Source organism: Populus alba, chromosome 3 (genome assembly GCF_005239225.2).
Source record: "Populus alba chromosome 3, ASM523922v2, whole genome shotgun sequence".
NCBI classification, from domain to species: Eukaryota; Viridiplantae; Streptophyta; class Magnoliopsida; order Malpighiales; family Salicaceae; genus Populus; species Populus alba.
In genome coordinates this window covers 11,702,624-11,723,981 of record NC_133286.1, presented here as the reverse complement: position 1 = coordinate 11,723,981, position 21,358 = coordinate 11,702,624, and the positions used below count along the sequence as shown (strand labels likewise).

At 30.8% G+C, this 21,358-nt stretch overlaps 1 protein-coding gene across 1 annotated transcript; it reads right to left on the bottom strand.

Moving 5' to 3' along the window:
• Positions 1–6,592: 6,592 nt before the first annotated feature.
• LOC118062924 (copper-transporting ATPase RAN1) lies at positions 6,593–15,383 on the bottom strand. Its single transcript, XM_035076813.2, has 9 exons — positions 14,931–15,383; positions 13,207–13,821; positions 12,429–12,858; positions 11,901–12,226; positions 11,042–11,100; positions 10,584–10,926; positions 10,053–10,253; positions 9,693–9,950; positions 6,593–7,273 (listed from the first exon to the last, which is right to left on the bottom strand). Exons 1-9 carry the CDS (start codon positions 15,246–15,248, stop codon positions 6,797–6,799), a joined length of 3,027 nt encoding a protein of 1,008 aa, XP_034932704.1. The 5' UTR covers positions 15,249–15,383; the 3' UTR covers positions 6,593–6,796.
• Positions 15,384–21,358: the final 5,975 nt, after the last annotated feature.

The following is a 21,358-nucleotide window of genomic DNA, read 5'->3' as shown; positions in this document are numbered from 1 at the left end:
ACTAAATCACCCCACACACAATAGGGGCAAAATAAAAATTTATATTAATAAAAAAGAAAAAGAAAATAAAGCATGTGTTTGGCAAGTGTAAATTTATTTGGATAGATTGTGTTAATGAAGATGTACGTGGTTCTGTGATTTTTTGCTTATCACGAAGAGAAATAGACAAACACATGTTTTTTTATTTTTTTTGTTTAAACAAAGAAAAATATTTTTTCTTAGGATAAGAAAGGAAAACACTTTTCTAGCCCATAAAGCTTTATTTTTTTCTTTTTATTGGAATTCAGTTTTTTTGACCAATTTTTTTTATGTTTATCAAACACAAAAAAGTGAGGAAAATAGTTTTCAAAAATAAATTTCTAAAAACAAATAAGGCATTAGATAGGAAGGTAACTTTGAAAACATGGATAGTCAACTTTGGTCAAAGGAGTAATTAATTATTTTCAACAGCGCAGGGATTAATTAATTAACTATGATTAATCATAGACCAAGTTATAATTAACTAATGAGAATACATCTGCCTAGGTAGGAACAGTTTTGGACAGTTTTTTATTTTTAATATTGTTTTTTAAAATATTTTTTTTTTTAATATAAGAACACATGAGAGCACACTTAAAGTATTGTAATGACTTGGAATAAAAAGTAGGTACATGACAGAGACAATTTAAAGAACATGAATCAATTTATGGCCAACCAACTTTTTTTCTATGTTTGACTTGAAATGTTAATTTGATGAATCTGTGGGCACATTTTTTTTTTTTTGATTTACGTGGGTGTCCGGGCCAGCTTGCGCGCACCACGACTAATCCCACGGCTCACTGAACATCCTGCAAACTCAGTGAGCATGTAAGGCACCGCGAGGGTGACAGGCGTGTACGGTGAGGTTTGAACCTAGGATGCAGAGGAAGGGAACAAGTCCATTCAACTATTGAGCCAAGACCTCAAGTGCATTTGTGGGCACATTTTGCTCGGCCCGGTTCTGGCTGGGTTTCAAATAGATAAAATCTGAGCCTGTAATTCGCTAAATTGATTTTGTTTGCACACCCTATAAAAACCTTTTTTTTTTTTTTTTTTTTTTTACAAAATTGAAAAATTAAAAAAGAAGAAGAAGTCCATAGCATGTCCATGGAACAAAACATATATTCTATGGTGAAACCTCATTGAAGGAGTTGTGGTTTAGCAGGATGGAAAAAAAAAATAGCGGTTTAGTTAAAGAACGAATATAAATAAATTATTAATGAGGACATAAGAGATAAAAAATATAGGCGTTGCATCACACATATAAAAGATAATTAGAGATTTCTTTTTATCTTGGCTCAATCTTATATACACAAGTTTATTATCATTTCCTTGTTGATTACTGATCAATATCAAAGTTTATTATGTAAAATATTATGAGAAGTTTTTATTTTTTCAATATGAGTATTGAAAAACGTTATATATATATATATATATATATATATATATATATATATATATATATATGTATTTTATGTTTACAATAAAAAAAAATTATATTTTTTCAATAAAAAATAAAAAAACACTTTTTAATTTAAATACTTTATTTAAAATGAGAAAATAATATATTTTCAATATGAGATAAAAAAATATTTTTGAAAATAATCTTTAAATTTTTATATTTATAACATGTGTCCACGCCGACATCGCGGCGGCCTTAAAAAATAATTCTCTTGAATTATGGAAAAAGAACAGATTTCTGGTATCCGGTTCTTTAAGAAAATGTCTCGTTTGAGGAGTCGTCACCTAGTATTATGGTCACTAGGAACCCTAACTGGTCAACAGAGATTCTATGGCTCGGGATTTGGTTACGTAAAAGGGAAGATATTATCACCCCTGTTTAAACGTTCTGCCTAAAGGCAGAGCTGCATTGCTGGTTTTTATCTTAAATTGTTAAATGTTTATTAGTTTTATGTTATGATGATTTGTTTATAATATTCCTGACTCTGGCGCCAGTGAAATATTCGAGCTCGAATAATTCCAACTCTAGCGTTGGTAAAAATTCGTAGCTACGATAAAAATTAGATCAATATATTTTATTCCTACTCTAGCGTCAGTGAATAAATAAATAAAAATAAATTTATTTTTTTTACGCATGCACACATTTTTTTTATTTTTCTAGCTAAACAAAATAAAAATACAAACGAATAAAAATAATATAAATTTAAACTGGTATTTTTTATTCCTGACTCTGGCGTCAGTGAATAAACCAATAAATTTACATTATTTTTTATTCATGCATACACATTTTTATTTTTTTATTTTTTTATTTTTTATTTTTCTATCTTTTCTATTTTTTTTGTATTTTTTGGGGTTGGGCCCAGCTCAGCCCACATGGGCTGGGCTGGGCCAGACTAAGCACGCGTGATCTAAATCACGCGTGCATGGCTCTGTTATGGAATTAAGAAAAAGCGGACGGCGAAAACACGAAGTGAGGCAAAGCGGGGGAAACAAAACAGAGGACTTACCCCGGTTCGTTGCAGGGATTTGCGCGTGATTACTGAGGACGAAGCTTCTGCTTCGAGTTTCTTCTTACTCCTTCTGTTTTTTCACGTTATATTCCTTTCTGCGTCTCTGTTTCGGTTTATTTTTCTTCGTTTCTTTCGCTCTGTTTTCTGGACAAAGCCTCCTCTCTCTCTCGGTCAGTTTTCGTTTTTGTGCTTTGGGACAGTTTGGTGAGGGAAAACTTTGCTTCTGGCGTGGGGTTCTAAAGAAAGCTAAAAAATTCGGCTGGTATATGTGTGTTCTTCTCTTTTGGTATTCGTTCGTCTCTCTCTCTCTCTCTACAACTCTGCTGTGTTTTCTTTCGTTCACCTTGTTTGCGTTCGGAGAATTATCTTGCAAGGCTGGGAACGCTGGCGTTTTGCTCTTCCCTTTTCCTAGTAGTATTTTTCGTCCTCTGGTTCTGTGTTTCTCCAGTCATCTCCGGTTTTTTCACTCTCTTTTTTCTCCCCTCGTCCCCTGCCGTGCATGACTTTCTTTCTTTCTCTCTGTTTTTTGCTCTCCTGCGCTCTCTCATCTTCTCTGGCTTTATAGCCAGAGAATACCAACCATTTGAAACGGCTTCAAGGCCATTACTGCCAGAAACGGCTCCTGAAGAAGAAGGCGATGAACAGTGCTGTGTTTAATGGCCGTTTGCATTTTGGTCCTTGAAGTTCTGAAATCATGCAATCAAGCCCCTGGATAAAATTCAATTAGATCCTTGTATTTCCGCGCCATTTTCAAGATGGTCCTTGTATTTTAAGTTTTGCAATTTGGACCCCAATTAAACTCTAAACTTTGATATTCTTCAATTAAGTCCCTAATTTCATTAATTTAATTAAATCCAAAGTCCAATTAAGTCTCAAAACTTATCGATTCTCCAATTAAACCTTAATTGGATTAATTAAATTAATTCCAAGCTAATTAAGTCTCAAAACTTATCAATTCTCCAATTAAACCCTTAATTGGATAAATTAAATTTATTCCAGCTCAATTAAGTCTCAAAACTTATCAAATTCTCCATAAAACCTTAATTGGATTAATTAAATTAATTTCAAGCTTATTAGATTAATTCCAAAGTTTAATTAAACCCCACAAATTCCAATCATTTTGCCATTAACCAAATTTTAATTCATTCTTCCTTTATTTCATTTTACTTATTTTTCATCATTATTATTTTTTCATCATTTTTTTTTAATCATTTTCAGTAAATAAAAATAATAATAATAATTAAAATAAAATGGTCAAAAATTAGGTTATGACAACATGTATACGCCTACACTTACATAGATTATTTATTTAATTTTTTTATGTGAGAAATTATAACTCAAATATTTTTTTTGTTTTTTCCGAGTTGACTCGGGTCAACCCGTGGTGACCCAACCACTTGGCCAGATCAACCCCATACCAGGTTTACTCACTATGTTTGTGGGTAGGCGTGGTACTTTGGACATCATTGCACTCACCACTTTCCCTATACAACAAGCATCAATTCATGATTTTCGAGTGTGTTTGTTTGTGTGATTTGATTATGTTTTTTTTTTAAAAAATTATTTTTAAATTAATATTTTTTGAAGTTTTTTTTATTGTTTAGATATGAAAAATAAAAAAAATATTATTTTAATATATTTTTAAATAAAAAACATTTTAAATAACTCTTTCAACACTTCTTGTGATAACTCTTCCTTCCCCAGCTTAATATTTATTTCATTTATATTTTAATTTCGTCAAGTCCACATGATCCATGTGAGTTCATTATTTGAGTTGTCCAAAATATAATATTATAGGTTGTTTCTTGACCCCCAACTTTCAAATTTAATTAATAATTTTGGAACCTTTTTCTTTAGTATTCGGTGATTCTCCAAAATGTAATTCTTGGATTTTAAACTATTCTGCAAAGTATTAATCTAATTATCACACAACAATTCTGCAATTAATTATCGCACAACAATTCTGCAAAGTATTAATCTAATTATCACACCGCGATTAATTATCACACAACAATTCCGCGATTAATTATCACACAACAATTCTGCAAGGTATTAATCTAATTATCACACAAATACTACACTTAGTTCATAACCATATTAAATCCTGGCGGGCCTCTTACCATTAGTCATTGTAAGCTAGTGTGTTTTGTAACATGGTGTGGTGTTTTTTTTTAAAGTGTTTTTAATTAAAAAATATATTAAAATTATTTTTTATTTTAATATTAGCATATTAAAATCATAAAAAAAACACACTTAAAATAAATTAATTTAATATTTTTTCAAATAAAAAATAATTTTAAAAACAAAAAATATCACATTGCCAATTCCCAAATGGGACACTTAACCACAATCTCAAATGTCAACCATATAGCGTTGAGGATTCAATATGATATTTTAAACTTGCTATTATAAAGGGATAAACTTTGCATTTTTTTGGTGGTGCTTGTGTTTTTTTTTTTTTTTGAAAAAAAATTAGTGAAAAATAATAATTTTTTGTTGATAACCCCCACTAGTGAAAAATAAATACCAATTTATTTTTCAATACATTTAAAGTACTTTTCTTTTACCATCTAGTAGGTTTTTCCCGTGTAATATTTCTGGCCAACGAAATGAGCAGGCTATTAAAGCTGTTCTTTTATTTTGAGTTTAAAATAAAGTACAATAGCATGACTGTATATAAAGGGTGATGTTTTGCTCACTCCATAAATTAATTATTAGCACTCCATTTAAAATAGAGATTAAAAGCACTCTTACTGAATAATGTGATTTGATTGCTCTTTAATTTTACCTTTCTAAAAATACTCCTTTTAATTTTCCTTTTAATTCGAGGAGTATTTCAGATTTAGTAAGAAAGACAATACTTGTCTTCATGTCATTTGTATCCTTATCTCTAGTTTTCTGGTGAATCAAGTTCTATGATGTGATGTTGGATCGTAAATACACTCAAGATCCAAAATACTATTATAGTGAATACTATTTTATAAGTGTCGTTACAGTAATTTAACTATACTATTCAATGTTTTGTTGATTATATCATAAAAATAATATATTAAAAATTTACAATATCTACCACCCCAATATTAAATTTTTAAGAAAAAAAAAATTTATGTGACTTGCATTTTTGAAAAATAAAATCATAAATACTTAGATATAATCTATTATTTTTATTGTATATATTTTATTTAAGGATATAAAGAAAGGTCCATTTCAAAATCAATTACTTTTAAATTTTCAATAAAATAGAAGAAATACATTAAACAAGCCTATTTTAGTCTCTATAATAATTAATGGAGTGAGAATAGGAAAAATCGAAGTAGGAATAACATCACATTTGTATAAAAAGAAACAAATGTCAACCAAGATATTGAGAAAAAAAGAATTATAAAATTTTATACAGTTTCCATTCCCCCCAATTCCTCCATCCAAACATTAAAGAGAGTTTTTTTTTTTTCTTATCTCATTAACTCTGTATCATCCATTCAATTTCTTGACTTTCCATATATACAAAATATAAATTGGATGCAAAACTTTTTTTTTAAAAAAAGAAACTTAATTTGAACTTACACCATCATTTTGTGGTTTTCTACTTTTTAATGTGTGATTGCATGGAATAAAATACAGAATTTATTCGAAATCTACTCCACGGAATGGAAAAAAAATAATAAAAGAAAGCATGAAACCACAATCTATTTTATATTCCACCATAAATCATTAATGAATCAGCAAGAAAAAAAACACATGAAAATGAAAATATGCAGCAATATCTTCATATATATATATATATATATAATATCCCAGAGCCGATTCATATGTTCTGTTTTGAAGGCAAGCTGCCATTGCGCCCATAAAGACCAAGAATAAGCCTAGCTCCAACTACAAATCCAAGGTTTCCGGTTTCCAGCAACGCCCAATCCTGATCAAGTCTTGCAAATAGAAATTCCCAAAAGGAAAGATGTGAACTAGGTCCCTCCATCTAATATTTTCCAATACTTTATTTTAATTTCCAAAAACTAAAATTGTTTTCACACTCATAAACTGTCACAAAGTACTAAAAACGAGAGAGGGTAACCAAGCCCTTCTCAATGAAAGGGAAAACCACAAGAAAACACAACAATGATGATATTATACAATCACATTTACATTTTGGGTGATAAAATATTGCAGCCCCTCAGTATATAGTTGTGAAAGAAAGTAACAAAAACATACAAGATTGGAAGTTTCATGCTTCGTTCTCCACCTCATCTACATTTTTAATTATTTATTTCCTACAGATTTGAATGAAACCTAGAGTTTTTATTTTTCTCCTCCTAATCTACAGTTATTTCCAAGATGGTGGTAAGTCTGGGTTTTCTATATCTTCTAAGAAGTAAAGACGAGCATACAACACTTACAGATGAGAGAGCCATGCAAGCACCGGCTACCCATGGCGGCAACATGATCCCTAGGGAAGGAAAGAACATCCCAGCAGCGATGGGTATTGCGATCACATTGTAAGCCATGGCAAAAATATAATTCAATCTAATGCGAGAGAAGGTTTTTCTTGAGAGATCAATGGCTGTGATTACATCCTCCAAGTTATTCCTCATCAAGACATAGTCAGCAGCTTCTATGGCGATATCTGTCCCCGCACCAATAGCCATGCCAACATCTGCAGCAGCAAGAGCAGGAGAGTCATTGATGCCATCACCCACCATTGCTACTATGCTTCCATCTTTTTGAAAAGACTGGATAACATCGGCTTTGCCAGCTGGCATTACTTCAGCCCTAACATCTTGAATGCCCACCTGCTCAGCAAAAAAGTACTTCAAGACTATTAAGTCCTTTTTTATATATACACATAAACCTTTCAAACAATACAAGGAAAACGTGAATTTATTTTCGTTGCAAAAAAAAAAAGCCCACCCAATGTAAATCGATATTTTCTTTTCCACAAAGAAAAATCACAATAGTTTGTTTTTGTCCTACGAGCAGGCAAGGTGCAACTAAAATCAGGATATAAAGAGCCATTTAGCATAATAACAATGACCAACACAAAGCTAGTTAGGGAGCACCTTTGTTTCAAAAAGAGACCTATCAATAACAGCACAAATGAGAGGGAATGAGCAATAAATGATGCCAGCAACCAACAGTTACTTAATCAACAAAACTAAGAATCTATCTGTTGTTTCATGTGGGTTGCTAAAAACATCATCATCAACTGCAAAATCACTACTAAAAACTGTTATAAAACATGTCATAATACAAAATTTTCACTTCATGAGAAGTATAGAAAAATAATATTTTGGTAAAGATAAAAATGAAACTGTCACAGCAGAACGTCAAAGGATTTGAGATTCTATTGTCTTGGTAGAATTAAGAGAAACGTAAAAGATAGATCAGAACCAGGATATATAAATAGGGTTTTTTCTATTACCAGAAAGTTGGTGTCTACTTTCATGAAAGAGTGCATACCAACAAGGTGATTATTGCATTCAATTCAGTCATGAGTCTACAAACTGTTTATAATTGTGTGAAAATAGATTGTCCTTTTGTGGAAATAGTAGGTACTTCTACCAAAGTTTCTAGATAAATTTTTTGGGCAAGACATCATAGAAATTACTATTTTATTGCCTCGTGCTACACCATAGGTCGATTCAAACTTTTCTTGAATGTAAAAAAAACTGATCAGATGTTGCTAATGTTTTTTTTAGCAAAAAATTAAATCGTGTGAAGGTTGACTCGATGTAACTAGGTTACCTTTGCGAGTCTAAAAACAACTCATACAACCCGTAAAATAATAGCTTGACTAAAAAAAATTTAAGATGATTTCTTTTTTTAATATTAGAATAACAATTTATTAGATTGACTTGAGTCAACTCGGGTTCCCATGTCAAATTCACGACCTAAATTATGAGACTATGATAACTCCATAGAAAGCAAATCAAAATAAATTATGAAGCATAATTCTTAATCAACCCAAAATGAAGAATGCAATTGAAAAAAAAAAAAACAACTAAAAATGACTTAAAAAGGTAATTCGAGTCAACTTGTCAAACCCGCGACTTGGATGAAAAGCAAATCGAAACAAATTACAATCCTCAATTCACCAAAATGTTGAAGGATGAGATTAAAAAAAATCAATTAAAAAAACACAAGTCAATCAACCAAACTTATGATCCAGATTATCAAATCGAAATAACCTCATAAAAAAAAAAACATTACTTGATGTAATCCGGTTTAACCTGTCAAATCCGCGACTTTGGTCATGAGACTGAGATAACCATATAGAGAGTAAATCAAAACAAATTATAAAGCTCAATTTCCAATCACCTTTGTCGGATCCAATGTTGAATAATGAAATTTATAAAAAATCTAATTAAGAAAATGACCCAAAAGGTGAATCAAGTCAATTCGGGTTAACCGATTAATCACTATCATCAGGTCATGAGATAAAAATAACCTAATAAGAAACAAACAAAAAAAATCATGAAGCCTTATTCCCAATTAAACACAATATTAAATGATGAAATTCGAGAAAAAATCAATTAAAAAAAGAAGAAAAATAACTGAGACAACTGTATCAACTCACTAAACTCGCGATCTGGGTCATGAAATGCGGACAACCCAATAAAAAGCAAACTCAATGTTGAAAGACTCGTGACCCAAGTCATGAGACCAAAATAACCTCTTAGAAAGAAAATAAAAAAACAACCCGATTTAACTGGGGTTAAAATACCAAAACCCGTGACCTTGATCTTAAGACCAAGATATCCCCATAGAAAGCATATAAAAAAAATATTATGAAGCTCAATTACTAATCGACCCAGTGTTGAACGATAAAATTGAAAAAAAAATCAATTAAAAAATGATACAAAAAACGACTCAAGTCAACTCCGGTTAATCCGTTAAGCACTATTCTCGGGTCTTGAGGCTGAAATAACATAATAGAAACAAAACAAAACAAATCATGAAGTATAATTCGCAATCAACTAAATATTAAATAATAAAACTAGAAAAAAAAAGGGAATTAAGAGAAAAAAAATTGAATCAATTGGATTAACCCGTTAAACCCACGATCCGTGTTATGAGAGCATTATAACTTAATAAAAAACAAATGATGAAATTATATATATAAAAAAAAAACATGGATTAAAAGAAAATCAAAGAAAAAAAAAGATGAAGCGCAAAGCAGCTTTGTGAGGAGTTATAGTTAATAATACAAACCTCCTTAGCAACTGCACGTGCTGTCCTCCAATTATCCCCTGTCACCATGACTGGTTTGACACCCATTTTCAGAAGGCCCTCAATTACTACAGCAGCTTCTCTCTTTAATGGATCTGCAATCCCCAAAACACCAATTATGTTGTCATCAAATGCAACAAGGACACCTGTCTTTGCACTTTCTTCGAGCTTTACTACAAAATTTTCTACTTGGTCTGGAATGGCAATTCCACTTTCAGTCATCAGTTTCCGGTTACCAACCTGTTAAGGATACAGTCATATGAGTATTAACAGACATGATTGAACATCTTTCTAGAGATTAAAGCTGAATTATATGTTACAGGTTTATGCCAAGGAACTCACCAAAATTCGTTTTCCATCTATGAGGCACTTCACACCACTTCCAGGATGAGCCAAGAAGTCTGAGACATCAAGAAGCCACCCAGAGATTGTAGACCCTTTGCTGGGGGTTTGGCCATCATTGGTTGCAGGAGGTTCATCAAAGGAATGGAAATGGCGTGCATATTCCACAATTGCTTTTGCCAATGGATGTTCACTGCTAGCCTGAGACATGTGAACAGGGTAATGGGGAAACAGAGATTGCCTTCATATTTTTTTAATAATTACAAAGAAGAATGGGGGGAGGAGGGGGTGATTTCCTTCGATACCTAATTATGTCTAGCATGTCACACGATGCATTATGGCATATATTCCTTTACTTTTAAATTATGGGTCATTTCTGTACCACCCCCTTAAAGGCACTAACTTTGAAACCATAAATGGACACCAAAGACAGTACCAACAGAGCTCTGATAGAATGTGTATGCACACACATCATAAGAACACGCCCAAACACATTCAAATATACATTTGTCAAAAAGAAAAAAGAATCACCTCTGCAGAAGCCACCCATCTGAGAAATTCTCCACGACCCATTCCAGTGACAACTTTTACATCAGTTACTGTGGCTTTTCCCTGGGTTAGTGTACCTGTTTTATCCAATATCACGTACTTAATCTTCTGAGCCCTTTCCAAAGCATCTCCTCCTTTTATCAGCACACCATGGTTAGCACCAACCCCAGTAGCAACCATGACAGCAGTTGGTGTTGCCAGACCAAGTGCACACGGACATGCAATCACCACCACTGAGATCGAAAACATGAGGGAAAAAACAAAGTAATTGCCATGTTCTGGAAGCCATTCTTCCGGGTAAGCCCCGCAAATTCCACTAATGTACCTGCAAGAAATTACAGAAAATATTTAACCAAAAGTTATGAATACAACTACAAAGTTATCAATATATGTATATATAAGATACCACATCAACAAAGCAAAACAAGCCATGAAATTACCAGCTACACAATGTCACTAGAGCCAATCCAACAACTGTAGGAACAAAAATGCTTGCCACCTGCAACTCATAAAAATATCTAAGATAAGATGAATATAGAAGTAAGAGCATCTGAGTGCATTCTATCCATATGCATAATAGCAGCAATTCTTGCGGACTCACAGAAAAAAGAGTGGCCAGAAAGAAATGAACTTGGATATGCATACAAAACAAGACACAAGTTTGATGGTTTTGGCTGGTAATGTAAATCAAACGAGCTAAAACATCCTGTTGGTTTAATTCTATCCAAGACCTAGCAATGCCCGTAATACAGTAGAGTGGAACAGATAAAGACAAACTTGATTACAAGGTTTAAGAAATTGATTGAACCCTAAGGCACTGTCCCAGTGATGTTATATCAAGTAATACATGATCCATATCTGTAAAAACAGCTGACAGAAACAAGAACCATAAAATATTCCAGCAAGACAAAATGGCAATCTTAAAGGTGGTTTATATTCTGATCATACTTATGTCTCTACATCCCAATAAAACTAGCTCAAATTTTTAACAACAATAAAATTGCAAGCAGACCTTTTGTTCATCAAAATATGGGACAACTAAGCTACTGCATAGCATATATCTGGCATATAATAATATGGATCAACAATTTAAAAAGGACACGTATTATAATTGATATCTTGGCAACAGAAAACAAGTGTTTAACAAAGGTACGGTTTACTTAGTGCACGAAAACTAGGCAAGCAACAGGAACTGCGGTTCTTCCCAAAGCAGATGTCATATTGCCATGAAATTTTTCTGGCAGAAGAAAAATAATAATAATTAAAAAAATAAAATTAAAGCACATAAATGCTACTTACATAATCTGCAAATTTCTGTATTGGAGCTTTGGACATCTGGGCTGTCTCAACCAAACTAATTATCTGGCTCAAAACAGCATCTGATCCTACTTTAGTAGCTTGTATGTGAAGAGCACCATGTAAATTTATTGTACCTCCAATAACTGATGAACTAGCTTCCTTCAGAACAGGAGCAGATTCACCAGTTACCATGCTTTCATTCACATGACTTGAACCCCATACAACAACACCGTCTGCAGGAACTTTGGTACCAGGAGGAACTTTTAATGTGTCACCAGGCTGAATAAGTAATGAATCTATCTCCCTTTCTCCAATGCTCTTTCCACCTAGAATATGAACCAATATCTGCTTAGTTATTCAATGGTTTGGTTTTCTTTATTATTATTTTTTTAGCCTGACTAAGATTGACAGGAAATTATCTATATTTCGATATTGGTGATAGGTATATTTATAAAATTTTGAAAGAGATAATTCCGAACCATATCTCAAGTACAAGAGGTTAAAAAAAGAAAAGCTAAAAAAAAATACCTTTGTCTTTGACAACCAGCAGTGCTGTTGCTGGAGCAAGTTGTACTAGCTTCTTGATGGCATCCGATGTTTTTCCCTTGGCAAGGCTCTCCAAATACTTTCCCAACAATACAAATGTTATCAGCATGGAACTTGTTTCAAAGTATGTTGGGGACCAAAAGCCAGTGACTGCACCATATAGTAGCGCACAAACAGAGTAGAAGTACGAGGCTGAAGTTCCCAATGCAACTAAAACATCCATGTTTGTTGAACCATTTCGAAGGGCTCTCCAAGCTGCCACATAGAACCGCTTCCCAATTACAAATTGAATAACACTCACCAATGCCCACTTTAACCAATCACCCATTAGGAAGGGTCCACAGCGCCAGAGTAGCAAGGAATACAGCAGTGGTATGTGAGGACAAATTACTCGCATGAAAAAGATGGGAATCTGGAACCAATTCATCAAATGCTAATGATGAATACAATGATAAACAATAAAAAAAAGACTAACAAAGAAACAAAGAGATGCCTACATGGGCTTTTCAAGTATACTAAGAGAAGATGTCATGGTAGCAAGATTCCCAGAAGAATGCATGAATACACAATACCTTAGAAGAAACCGCGGAAGTGTATAGTGCAAACTTGTGTACGCAAGCAGCAGATAATGAAACCAATTGTAAACTAACATCAATGCATTCAACAACCCCCACACAAATACTCGTAAAGAAAAAAAAAACATTAGGAATACCATGTTGAAGAGGTAATCAAAACCATTAGCATGTTAAAAAATACTCACACTAAGAAACAGACTGGAAATGAAAAGTCGAAACATAACAGAAATTTCTCCAACATCCTTAGAAGTCATTCTTGAGTAAGGGTTAATGGCATGTAATTTGAACTTCCCATTGCTCCCTCCCTCAACTCCATCAACCAAGGATCTAGAATCTACAACTTCAGGGTCAAAGAGGACTTCTAGTTCACTGGATAACTGGTTGTAACGGAATTGCCGTACTCCTTTAAGCCTTGTCAGTATTCCCTCTAAAAGCTGCACATCCATCTCACTGAATATCCCAGCAACTCCTAGTAATATTTTATCCTGTTGACTACTCTGTACAAGAGATGCATCAAAGCCTGCATCTTCAATAGCATTCACTATATCATCTTTGCTAATTACAGTAGGGTCATACTCAACTTCCCCTAAAGAAGTAGCCAATGCCACCACAGCCCTTTTCACACCAGGAAGATTTCTCAAAATACCTTCAACAGAGTTCACACAGGCTGCACAGGTCATACCTCCAATTGTGAATTGCCCCAAAAGGGTTCCATTTGGCTTTGTTTTTAATATACTAGGTTCAGATAGAATCTCTGCTTCAAAACCTGCATCCTCAATTGCATTCTTGATATCATCGTCCTGAATTAAGACACATTATAAAATACTTCAGTAAATTTATGTAAACAGCAGTTAAGCCATGCAACGTAATAGCCCATGCAGTTTTTTAAGCCATTACAGAGAAGGAAACCATGAGACATAAACCTCTCAATAGTAATATAAAGTTATAAACATCTCAGAGAACCCGTTGTCAAGTTGTCTTTAAGCAACTGTGGAAACTCATTTTCATAAGCAACAAATACATAACCTTGAAATTCATAAATCAAATAGAGTTGAAGCATTGCAATCAAGTAATTCGCATATATAATTTAGTTGAAGCATTGCAATCAAGTATGGGGGGGTTTTAGAGTACCTGAAGATTTCATTTTACCAAATCCCCATACCACAGCAAGAAATTTAACCAGAAATAGGGACACAGAATTTCAAAGTCAAACTTTCTGAGTGTATCCATGCACAAAAATGTAGGAGCAAGAAATCTTTAACTAGAATGCATCCCGAGTAACTGGTAATATAGTATATGCCCAGTTGTTCAGCCTTATCAATAGCAATGTCAAAGCATACCTCTCTTATCATGTAGGACTAATATGTCTTCTTAGATCTCTTCTAACATCAGAAGCACTATAACCATAAAGAAATTCCTCAATAAAATTCTATCCAATTATCCATAAATGCATATAAAAAAAAATTACCATGTTCAAAATCATACGAACTCAACATCGATCAGAAAACTAACCTGGCGCTTCAAAGTCAAAGTACATCAGTTTTAAAAACTTTGAACAGCTAATAATTCAGCTCAAAACACCATGCTATAAAAACAACTTCCAATCCATCATCAGCTATAATATTTAAAGAAAAAAACAAAAAAAAACACAAGCTGACAATATACAACTTCTTCAGATTCAGAACTAACGTATGATCGATCCATCTCAGTACCATAAACCAGTAACTAAAGATATACCAAAACAAAATTTCAAAATAACCAACACAAAATCAAAGTTACTAACTAAATTATAAGAAGCTACGAGTTTCAAAATAAAACAAAAAAAGGTAACAAAAACATACATCTCCTAATTCACAACCAAGCACCAAAATCAAAATTCAATTAGCCACCACCACCAATACCAACCTACCTTAACCAAAGCAGGGTCAAATACGACGTCAGCTTTATTTTGAAGCAAGGCAACAGAAGCTCTGGAAACCCCATGAACACTCTTCAATGCTGATTCAACAGAATTGGAACAAGCAGCACAAGTCATCCCTGTAACTCTCACTTGAATTCTCTTAAACCCATCTTCTCCGATCACAATTGCATGCGAACCGTCATTATGATCGTCCCGGCTTTCACAGGAATCAAGAAGCCTAACATCCTCCATCATCTCATCGGTGTAAACCATAGCCATAGGGGATTGCCGGGTGCCGGCCACCTGGGTCAGCTGTAGGTCTCTCATGCTTGTGACGTCAATACGGGTCACAAGCAGAGCCAATCTCTCTCGATGTAATCAAAGAAATTAAAAATGGAAATGGAAAGAAACATGGAAGAAAGAGAGAGATTCTGGGAGGTAGAGAGGGGGAAGACTTGATGGTGGATAGAATATTAAAATAATATGTGTTTTATTTTTTAAAATTAGTATATTAAAATAATTTAAAATATAAAATAATTAATTTAAACTAAAAAAAAATTAAAAATATTTTTTAACCAAAAAATTAAATACATTCTAAAAACATATTTAACCTCATATTTTAACCAAAAAATTATATATTTTTAAATTATTATAATAAGCTGATGTTAAAATTAAATTTTAAAAAATTAAAAAATATATTTTAATATGTTTTTTAATATAAAATATTTTAAAAAACAATATTTATAATTGAAATAAATTAAGTTTACATTTACATAATTACCTTTGTACTTGCATTGTTGGTGGTTTTGTACTCCCATCAGGCCGCTCTGTTGCTTTTAATATATAATTTTTTTTTTAAAAATAAATATCAGTTGATTGTGTTTTTCTTTGATAAATAATATTTGTAAGACTAGAGGGAAAACATATGTTAAGACACTGTTTGTTTACTTGCTGAACAATGTTTTTTTTATTTAGAAAATGAATTTTAAAAAAGTAAATTATTTTTTAATGTTTGGTAGTTTAATAAAAAATAAATTAAAAAATACTTTTCAATGTTTGGTTATATCATAGAAAATAAGCTGAAAAATAACTTATTAATTTTTTTTATTTTTTTTCAAGTTTATTAAATAATGAGAAACAAATCTTACAAATTTAAAAGTTGAATGAGAATAAAATTGAACAAAAATATAATTTTATAAATTATTTCAAATAAAATAAATAATAATCAAAATAATAGAGATCAAATCTAAAAAATAAAAAAATAAAAGATAAATAAATTAAAATAATAATAATTAACATTTTATAAATTATTTCAAATAAAATAAGTAACAATAAAAAGAATAAGAATTAAATCTGATAGATAAAAAAAATTTCAATAAAAAAATAATAAGGAAAAAACAAATAACAATTATTAAAATGAGAACCAAAGTTAATATAAAAATTAAATTAAAATTAAAAAAATTGAAAAATAAATATTCAAAACAAAATATATATAGCAATCAAAAGTTTGATGACCAAATTTGATATAATCAGCAAATAATATGACATTTCTAAATTTTTCACAACTTCTAGAAAAATGTTTTTCGCTCAAATTTTATAGGGAAATACTTTCCTGGAAACCAAGCTAAATTTTTCTTTAACTAAAAAGTATTTTTCGTTGATCAACTTTTTTAATGGCAAACAAACACAAAAAAGTTTGGAAAGTGATTTCCCGAAAACCACTTTCCAGGAAACAAACATAGCTGTTCATTAGAGTTTTTTGAACTCCAACGTTGTGAAAAATGATAAAAAAAAATAGGATAAAAAAATAACAAAGTTTAAAGAGTTACATATGATATTTATAATTTGTGAGTTGCATATGTTATTTGTAACTTTTTTAAATTGTAAAATTATTAGATATAAGATTTGATAAAAAGACAGGAGAGAGGAGAGGGAAAGAAGAAAAAACAGAAAGAAAGAAAACAATCATGAAACTACCTCTAAAACTGATGATAATATTACTGGTACTATTAAAAGATCTTGATAAGACGGTTCTAATGACACAAAACAAGATTACTAATGACGTCGGGAATGGGTCACATGAGAAACCTAAATGTAAATGAGTCACGACACCTTTGAACAGCTCGTGGGACTCACTTTGTTTAGCGTTTGTGATCTTCTTTTGTGTTTTTTGGTTCGACTTATCGAGATCTTTTTATAATATCAATGATGTGATGATGTCATTATCAAAGTTTTAGTGTGTTAAATGATACAATTTTGATTTTTGTTTATTCTTATATAATCATTTTTAATAATTTAATTGTATTATTATAATCTCATTTGTGTGTTCTATAATTATATAATTATGTTTATTTACATTATTTTTATAGTTTTTAAATGCTATTAATAATAGATCTATATCCCTAAAAAATAGCGTAATTCTTTAGTTTTTGTAGCATTTTATTTATTTTCCAACCGAGTACTAATATTTAAATTTTTTTTATTGATTCAAATTAAATTTAGAAAATTTCTATTCTAAACTAAAATCAAATGGTAATAAAATTTTAAGAAATGTACACCAATAACGGATCTATAACTCAAATTGCAGATTTTTTCTTCTTCTTTAAAAGACTTCAATAAATAACACTTGAATATTATTTTCTACATTAAAAAAGATTCAACCCGGCTCACAGTGACACGTACACCACCTGTATAGTTGTCTATCAAGACTTATCATTATTTTAGGAAAGAATTAATGAGCTAGCGGAAATCACGTACAAACTAGACGAATACATGAACGGACGAGTGGCACTGTTCAATGTATATAATGTTTAAAAAATTAATAAAAATAACCCTTTAATGGGTGAAATAGTAGTAAAAATTTAGAACCAAAAAGTTTAGTTCTCTTGTGGTATCAAATTTGAGTCTTGAGGTTAGTAATATGATGATTATTAAAGATTTATATAATTATTAATTTTATAACCCATAAAATTAATTGTGGTATATACAAACTGACCCTTATATTTATACTAATAAAAATAAAAATTATAAATTTAAATAACTGGAATGTTAATGATAAATCATGAGATTCAATCTATATATACGATAGTAAAACAAATGCAATTTTAAGAGTGTTATATGGTTATGATAGATGGATTGTTTATGTTTAAATACTTTAAAATCTTTGAAATCAAATAAAAAAATTAACACATTTATTAGTTCCCTCTTGTCATCCATGTAGGTAAAAAGGAGAAAAATTAAGACGTTAATTTCAAGTTGAAAAAAAGAAAAAAGCATGAAAAGCTTTTTTTGAATAGAAACTTTAATTCACAATTTTTTAATATAGTTTTATTGTAAAGTAATTTTTACTTAAACCAAATGAAAAATCATATCATATGTTTTAATTTTAAATGCTTATTGAATATTTTGAGATGGAATATAAAATTAAAAAAAAAACATTTCTTATACTTATCAATCTATATCAAAATCCTTCAAGTTGGTAAACGAATTTATGATAGTATAGAAATTGAATTATTATTATTTGAACCCTTAATATTTTTCAGTTAAACCTCTTTTAAATAAAAATTATAAAATCAAGTGATACAATATTATTTATTTAAATAATAATAATAATTAAGAATTTAAATTTAATATATTGTATATTTCTTAAAACTTTATGACCATTTGATTTTAGTTCCAGAATAGAAAATTTCTAAATTCAATTTGAATCAAGTGATATAATATTATTCACACACCTCCCACTCAGCCCAAGAAACACACTAATAGCCACCATAATATCTCCTTCCTCATCTGCAACCAGCCCCCAAAGTATTTTTATTTTTATTTTAAATATCTTCAAAATAATTTTTTCATCACTTCTAAAAACTTTGCTATCATCTTTTTGCGTACCTGAAAAAAAAAGTATTTTTTTTAAAATTAACAACTTTTCACTTATCCATTTATTTATTTATTTTTACTAGCTTTGAAATAGTGTATATGTAAATATTTATTTTTTCAAACAAAAATAAAAATTATATTAATGATTTTTTTTAAGTTTGCATCATGTTTTTATTAAAGATGAGTTCCTAACCAACTACAAAAACATGTCTCCTGATTTATAGTGACCGACATAGATTTAATATTATGTTTCTAACTTTAATTAAAATATATTTAAAAATATATATATCAACAAGTTTTTATCAAGTTAATGATATGTTTTTGTTAAATTTTAATTTTAACAGTTAGGTTGATGAGTCTTTTAATTTTAAAGATTCAATACAGGCTTAGCATTATACTTTTAATTAAAAAAAAGGAGAAAGAAAATTAAAAATAATTGTTGAATTACGAGACTTTTGATTCAATCCCCAATTAATAGAAACTTGACGAACATACACAGACAATAAATGACTTGCGAATCTTCTTGGAAATCATTTAAACAATTATTAGCATGTGTATAATATATTTAAAAAAAAACACAAAATAAAAATAATTTTTTTTAAAAAAGGACAGGGTAAGAATAATGTTTATCTTTTTTAAAGTATAATCTATTCCTTATTAAAATCTCTGAAACTAATATATATTTTAGGATTTTTTGTTTCTTTGAAAATTAGGGTTGATTCTATTTTTTTACAGTTTCCTTTTAATTTTGGAGTTCTTATTTTTATATTGGGTAGCAACAATCCTAATCTTGATCCATCATGGTCGATTATATTCATTCTTAATTGATTATGTTCAGTCGGACATGGATGATTTTATTTAAATTAAATGTAAACACCTTCCTTTCCAATAAACACTAAATAAAATAGATGTACTTGTCGTAGAATCACGTATGATCAAAGAAGTTAAATAATGCTCCTATCAAGGACTCGACCTGTTGTGTTTATGGTTTAATTTCCCGTCACTATGTGCAAATAGTCTAGCCTTCCAGTATTTCAACGAGCACATTAACTATTTTTCGAAGAGAAAACTACGATAATTTTGTTAGATGGAGGAATAAAATGTTGTTGAATGATCTACACGGGCTAAAAAGCAAAACAATTCTCGGTTAAATTTGAGATTTATATTTTAGCGTCTTTACTTATCCTCAAAGAATTGATGTTAGAACTTTTTATTGAGTTTTTGGGAAATTTAAAAACTTTCTGTGACAGCTAACTTTGTTGTATATGACGTGTTGTCCACCAGCAAATAGCAAAGTCAAATTAGCAAAGCTAAAGACAATCTTGGCCACCCAGGACGTGACAATACATTCAAGAAAATGGATTATTTCATCTTTCCACCCAAAAAATAATAATAATAAAAAAACATAGTTTAATTTCACCATTCAAAGAGATGGGTTTTCTCATCCTTCCACCAAAACGTAAAGTTTCCTGGTAAAAGTGGACTGATGTGGTGTCCATTCGCACCGACTTGTAAAGTGTGAAAAAGTGTGCATGCATGCACATTGCGCGCGCACTCTCGCTGGATTTATGATTATCAACGTTGAATTTCATATAAAATAATCATCTTTAACTTAATATATAATATAATTTATATTAAATTTCATATAAAAATTTTGAGCTTGAAACTTACATATTTATATTAACTTATCCTTATTTTTTATCAAATAAATAAAAATGATGAGATTCAAATTCATAATTACTTGATCATCAAAACTCCGATATTATGTTAAAGAATCAATTCAACTCAAAAATTTAAGTTATATTAAAAAACCATCTCAATCTAATAACTTACGTAAAATTTTAAAATATAATTTATATTATTTTTTATTCAGGAATGAAAAAGGATAAAATGCACAAGATGATGACATCACAACACAGAGGATCACCACGTACCATCAACTATATATCAAGTACTGATCTTACAAATTATAAATTATTCATAGCCATTAAATGCATCATAAGCTTTATGCTCTCTAACCCAAATCTGCTTGGCTTTGCAATCCCACAAAGGCGACCCATTTGCATTAATTAGGAGCCCCTTTACCAAAAATGGAAACACCATTAACCAGGTGAAAGCGACGCCAACTGTTAGCTCCTCCAAGTTGGCGATAATCACCAGGAGGAGCCACTAGCTAGCTAGGTTGCCATCAATCTTTGTAGTAATATCAAGGTTTCTGCAGTTAGAACATTCAAAGTACACAGAGTTTAACTCGATTGACATGCATGAAATTTATAATGAAAGAGTCATTTAGTTAATGAAGCAATCGCATCTCTCTAAGATATTGCCGGTCTACGAACAAAAGCTATCAAAAGTGATGTTAAACTAAACTTTTCTTCTGTTTTACAATCAGGAAGTGATTTTAGATTAGCTTTTGCACGTTGGAAATTAATTCATTTTTCCCAGTTCGTTCAGAGATATGTCATCTCTGCATCTAAACTACAGAATTCATGATTTGTTTTTCATAACCCATTACTGAATTTAAATCTCACTCCAAAATCATTGCACCCATCCTCCATTCC